Consider the following 6245-nt stretch of genomic DNA (forward strand, 5'->3'; position numbering starts at 1 on the left):
TTTTGGGAGGATGAGGAGGGTGCAGGTTTTAGGAGGGTGCAGGACTGTCCTCCCTGCACACCCAGCACAGACTCAGGACCCACACACGGTCCAGGTGAGAGAAGATGCAGCAAAGATGCCAAATTGAGGAGAGTTTCCATGGCAACCCGGCCAGGGAACCCCCGAGATCCTGGGGAAAGAGCAGAGCCAGGGAAGGCACAGGGCAAGAGGTGATGGGGGGTGTGTGATGGGCCAGCTCTTGCACAGCACAGGGAATTCCTGATCCGGGAATTTGAGGCATTTTCCCACCTGCCAATCAGCCCAGCAGCCTCTTTTTGCTCCTCAGCCACTCCCAAACTGCTGCTGGGAAGCAGGAACGTCACCAGCACCACCCCGAGCTCTGATTCTCTGATTCCCAGCACGTGTCCCCCCCTCCCAGCCCAGCCAAGGGAGGCATCAAAAGGAATTCTGGATGAAGACAAAGCCCTTGATCAAACCCCACGTGGAAGGAGACAGAGAAACCCCCACCAGAGACTCCAGACAGAGGGTTGGGAAGTGTCTGGGAGAGGGAGGCAACGAGGGAAAGGCACCTCAGGAACTGCTACTCCCAGGAAAAGAGGGATACAACACCCACAACAGGTTCAATCCTTACCCAGCTCTTCAAACAAACCCCATTTTACCTCCACACAGGTGCTGCTCCCCACCCTCAAGGCCCTACAATCCCCTCACTCCCCCAAAAAATCAAAGATCCAGTCACGTGTTGCAATAAATATTTATTTGGGCACTGGCCACAGTAATTATTTTAAGCCAGAGGACAGAAATAACAGGTTTTTAGCCATAGAAAAGGCACTGAGGAGCAAAGCTGACCCTGGAACAGAGCTGGCCAAACTCTGGGATTTTTCTGTCTCCACAAGGAAATTCAGCTGGTTTTTTAGGAGGGCTCAGCCCCCTCTGGCATAACCAACCCCCCTGTCCCAAACATACACAGGGAGCTCCAGAAACCCCACTTTGTTCTCTTGGATGGAACAAGGAACATGGGAATCCTGCCCCTGGGGATCTTCTGTGCAGAACCTGCCTTGGAACCCACTGATCATCCAGGAAAACAGGGCCCTGCTCTCCCAGCCAGGACTCTGCTATCCCTGTGGATAACACCCAGGGCTGGAGCCTGAGCCAAGGCAGTAAAACCACAGGCAGGAATAACAATCAGCTGCACAAAGCAGGATCCTTCCAAGAAAAACCCCAGGATCAGCCCCACACAGCACAACACGTGCTCCAGGAATTTTCCTCTTGGAAAACTCTGGCACAGACAAGAGGCTGAGCTCATTTTGTCACAGTATTTTTAGACTCTGGCTCAGGGGAGAATCTGTTGATCCAAACAAGTGTGAGTGGCAACCACAGCCCTGGGAAGGGAGAGAGAGCAGGGACTGAATGAAGGGGGAGAGGCAGAGGAGCTTTATGGCCCCAAAAATCCAGGTCTGGCCTCTCCTTTGGTGGAGGAAGGGAAACATCTGCTTGAAAGATTCCCCAGGAGGCTGATCCAGCCTGCCAGGAATGGCCCAGCCAGGACTGTGCAGCATTAAAAAACTCCTCCCTGTGAGGGTGGGGAAGCCCTGGAATGGATTTCCCAGAGAAGCTGTGGCTGCCCCATATCCCTGGAAGTGTCCAAGGCCAGGCTGGAGCAACCTGGGCTAGTGGAAGGTGTTCCCTGCCCATGGCAGGGGGTGGGACTTGTTGATCTTTAAGGTCTTTCCAAGCCAACCCATTCTGGGATTCTGGGATTCTTCCCTTCTCCCCAACACCGATTTCAGTCAGAAGTGTCCACATTAAAAGGTGTCAGACCCCAATATTCCCAAAGCAGCAGCACAACCAGGCCAGGCCAGGCCAGGCCCGGGGCTGTCACTGCTCCTCCGTCGCCTTCCTCTTGTTCCGCCGCTCCATCTTCTTCTGCAGCTTCCTCCTCAGCTGCAGCTGCTTCCTCCTCTCCAGGGTCTGCTGCACCTTCTCCCGGCATTCCTTGTTCTTCTTCTTGATCTTGGCCAGCTCTGCCTTCCTTTTGGCCTCCAGGTCTGGATCCTGCAGTGTGGCAAAGGCGGGGCACCGGTGACACGGCCGGGGCAGCCCCTCGGCCCTTCCCAGGCACCCACGGCTGAAGGGGGCTGCCAAGCTCAGACCCTCCTCCAGGGCACTTTTTCATCTCAAAGTATTTAATATACCCTTTAAAATAAACCCTCAGCACCCAGAAGGGGAGTGAGCCCTCACCCCACAGCAGTGAGGGAGGAGCTGTCCTTCCCTTTCCACACCAGGGACACCAAACCAGCTCTCACCTTCCCCTCCAGGATCATCTGTTTCCTCTTATTTATTTCTTTCTTCTCATCAAAATCCATCCCCTCCAGCTCCTGGCAAAGGAAAAACACAGCAGGGCAGTCAGTGACTGACACAGGGAGGAGCAGCACAACCCCAAAGGGTCACCAGGACATTTTGGGGCCTGCCCACCAAAAAGTACCAGTTTCAACACCCAGCAGCAAAAAAATGCTGCAAAATTGTGCAATAATAGAGCAAACCAAGGGAAGAGAAACCAAAACAACCCTCCCACCCCCCACCCAAGTGTTTCTGCAGGGATCTGCCCAGGATCTCCAGCCCCCTGGGCAAAGGGGCTCCTCGTTCCACTCACAATCTCACACTCCCTCCTGGTGACGTTCACTTGGGTGAGGATGTCCAGCACGTGCTGCTCCTCCACAGAGAACTCCTTCAGCTGCAGCTCTGAACCAGGGTGAGACATTTCCACACCGTTGGCTTGGTTAAAAAAACCCCCAGGGGCAGATCCTCAACTAGTGAAAAACCCACTGCAGCTCCTCTGACTATGGGGGGAATTGTTGCTCTGATCACTCCAACCCCTTCAGCCCACAGCAGGTTCACTCCTCCCCTCTGCCCACAGCACAAGATGCTGCATTTATTGGCTCTGCTTCCCCCCAAAAAATGGGGAAATCTGAACCTGAAGCAACCTGTTCCTTTTGTCCACCTTGGCAAGAAGGGAGACAAAGGGATTACAGAGAGAACTCCACAAGAAACAGCAGGACAAACACCTCCTGCCCAAAGCACTCGGGAGCTGAATCAGGAATTCTGGTGCTCCTGCTCTTTGCCACACAGGGAAGAGAACCCTTTTTGATGCTAAAGCTGATGCAATCAGGGTTCTGAGTGCTACAGTGTGTGATCCCACCTTCCAGCAGGGTGCCCCAAGGCCCCACTCACTGATCTCCTGCTCGATGGCGTGCACCAGGTGGATGTCGTACTGTGTCACCAGGGTGATGGCAACTCCCTTCCGGCCTGCAGGGTGCAAAAACAGGGACAGGTGAGTCCTGACAGGCAGAGGGAGATGAACCCAACCCTTTCCAAACCCACTCACACCCCTGAGTCAGCCCAAGGGGTGCTCAGAGAGGTCTTTATTTGCTCCAGAGATTCCGTTCGCTCTCGGCGCGGCTCAGACCCGGCGTGATCCATCACTGCGATCCCAAGGCAGGATTCCAGGGATCCCAGTGGATCTGGCACTGCCTGAGAACCTTGCAGTGCTGCTGGGACACCTCCTGACCCTCCCCACCCAGGGCTCAGCCCCTCCCTGGATCCCAGGGCCGAGGATCCCAGTGGGAGTTGTGCCGCTCACCCGCGCGCGCCGTCCGGCCCACCCGGTGGATGTAGATTTTGGGCAGGCCTGGAGTGTTGTGATTGATCACAACCTGCACTGTGGGAATGTCCAACCCTCTGGAATGCAGGCAAAGAGAGCAGAGGGTGAGAAAACAGCTTTAGCATGATGGAATTATAAAATTTTGGTTTGGGTTGGGAGGGACCTTAAAGATTCCACCCACACCTTCCACTATCCCAGGGGTGTCTGCAGTTCAATTCCTGCTCTCTGCTTCCTCCAGCAGCCCCATATTCCATGAATATGGTCTTTATTGGCTGATTGGAGGACAAACTCTTTCCTCACACAACTCTCCAGCAGTTAAGAAATTCCAGGGAACACACTGAGCCTCAGAGAAACCTTCCTCCTAAACACACACACACCCGGTCAGAGCTACTTCACACACACACACAGGCTCCAAAACACAGCTCAGAGGTGATGTGAACACCCCTGCCCCACCCAAGTGTAGGGGATTTAAGGGTCTCCTCTTGCTAAACTCAGCCTAAACTCCACAGTGGTTGTGACCTTTGGGAACAGAGCCCATGTTGTACCTGGCAGCGACGTCAGTGGCAATGAGAATCTTGAAGATGCTGGATTTGAACTTGGCTAAAGCTGCAAATCGCTGCCTCTGTGGAGAGAAAAGTCTGTGTGAGGGATTTGGATCCACAGGAGCTGCAGGGCTTGGAGTCTCCCAGCTCAGGGATGCAGCTGGACAAGCAGCCCCCTCCCAGATCTGCCCACCCCTCACCTGCTTCATCATGGAATGCAGAGCTACAGAAGGGAAGTTGTACTTCCTGAGCATCATGTTCAAGACCTGGCAGTCCCTTGAAGGAAAGAAAAACAGAAAAACAATCAGGATGTGCCAAGGAAACGGCTCAGGACAGAGCTGGGACAGGGGCAGGAACACCCTTCCACTGGACCTGGCCCTGGACACTGCCAGGGATGGGGCAGCCACAGCTTCTCTGGGCAACCTGTGCCAGCAGCCCCAAGGAGCAACTCCACTCACTTGCAGGTTTTAGTGAAGATGATGATGGACCAGTCCTCGTGCTCGTCCTGGAAGGTCTGGATCAGGTGCACCAGGTAGGCATCTTTCACTGCCTCGGGCACGAGCAGGTACCGCTGGTCCAGCTCCTCCACCGTCCTCACCCTGCCAGGGGGGAGCACCAAGTGAGGATCAGGGGAATCCCAGAATCCCACAATCACTGAGGCTGGAAAAGCCCTCCCACCCTGTGCCTGACCCCCTCCTTGTCCCCCAGCCCAGAGCACTGAGTGCCAGGTCCAGGCTTTCCTCAGACACTTCCAGGGGTGAGGATTCCAAACCTCCCTGGGCAGCCCCTTCCAGTGCCTGAGCACCCCTTCCATGGAGAAATCCCTCCTGATGTCCAGCCTGACCCTCCCCTGGCACAGCTTGAGGCCTTTCCCTCTTGTCCTGTTGTTCCCTGAGAGCAGAGCCCGACCCCCCCTTGGCTCCCCTCTCCCATCAGGGGGTTACAGAGCCAGAAGGTTCCCCCTGAAGCCTCCTTTTCTTCAGGCTGAGCCCCCCCAGCTCCCTCAGGAGTTCTCCAGTCCCTCCTCCTTGTGCTCCAGCCCCATTCCCTTCTCTGGACACACTCCAGCCCCTCAGTGTGTCTCCCACAGTGGGCCCAGCAGTGGAGGTGCCTCAGCAGGGGATGGGACAGCAAAACCATGGATAAGGAGCAGGGAGGGGACGGGATTGCTCCAGACTCACTCAGACTGGGCCTCCCAGAAGAAGGGCTCGTTGGCAGCCAGGCCCCTGAGCTCGCTGAGGGTGGCAGTGAGGGTGGCACTGAACAGCAGGGTCTGGCGCCGCGCCGGGACGTGCTCCAGGATGAGCTCCAGGTCGGCGGTGAAGTCGGCACAGCCCTGCTCCAGCAGCCTGTCAGCCTCGTCCAGCACCTGGGAACGGAGCCCCCTCAGCGCTCAGCCGGCTGGGGACACCCACGGGGCATCCCCAAAAAAAACCCCTTGGGAAGAAAGGGCCTTACCAGGAATCTGAGCTTCCTGAGGCTGAAGGTGCTGGAGCTGCGCAGGTGATCGGCCAACCGGCCCGGCGTGGCCACCACCACGTGGGGCTTCCTGGCCAACTCCAGGGCCTGGGCCACCATGTCTGCGTGGGGAACAGGGCAGGTGTGTTTGGATGTTGTATAGATAGTATGTGTATTGTACATGCATGTACTGTGTACGTTATATACATACGTATAAAGATATAACAATGCAAACAATATAAAACATTATGTATTATAAAACAACATATTGTGTGTATTGCTCACCGAGGCCGCCCACGACCACACAGTCCTTGAGGCCCAGGGGCTTCCCCAGCACTCGGAACTGCTCCGCGATCTGCTGCGCGAGTTCCCTGCGGAGGGAGGGAGGGAAGGAGGGGCAGCTCAGGGGGGCGGTTCCCGGCGGCAGGGGCAGCTCAGCCCGCCGCGGGGGTCCCTCGGTACCTGGTGGGGGTCAGCACGAGGCAGAAGATGCCGTAGGGGTCCTCGGAGAGCGCCTGCAGCACGGGCAGCACAAAGGCCGCCGTCTTCCCGCTGCCCGTCTTGGCGCAGCCCAGGCAGTCCCGGCC

General features: G+C 56.4%; 2 protein-coding genes across 2 annotated transcripts in view; one reads left to right on the forward strand and one right to left on the reverse strand.

Moving 5' to 3' along the window:
• The window catches only part of HOMER3 (homer scaffold protein 3), a 22264-nt gene extending 21136 nt beyond the window's left edge, over positions 1-1128 (forward strand). The window contains exon 9 of the mRNA XM_029963849.1: positions 1048-1128. Within this exon, the coding sequence (XP_029819709.1) occupies positions 1048-1128 (81 nt within the window). The remainder of the gene's footprint in view (positions 1-1047) is intronic.
• A 747-nt stretch (positions 1129-1875) lies between these two features.
• DDX49 (DEAD-box helicase 49) lies at positions 1876-6245 on the reverse strand (the record flags this gene model as incomplete). The annotated part of the gene is made up of 12 exons (XM_018083445.3): positions 1876-2052; positions 2304-2375; positions 2651-2739; positions 3229-3303; positions 3638-3735; positions 4204-4280; positions 4401-4476; positions 4659-4799; positions 5382-5569; positions 5659-5780; positions 5944-6029; positions 6121-6245. Coding segments are annotated over 12 exons (1326 nt in total), but the record flags the coding sequence as incomplete, so codon positions are not given.

The sequence above is a fragment of the Manacus vitellinus genome, unplaced genomic scaffold, assembly GCF_001715985.3.
Source record: "Manacus vitellinus isolate BGI_N305 unplaced genomic scaffold, ASM171598v3 scaffold_64_pilon, whole genome shotgun sequence".
Classification (NCBI taxonomy): Eukaryota; Metazoa; Chordata; class Aves; order Passeriformes; family Pipridae; genus Manacus; species Manacus vitellinus.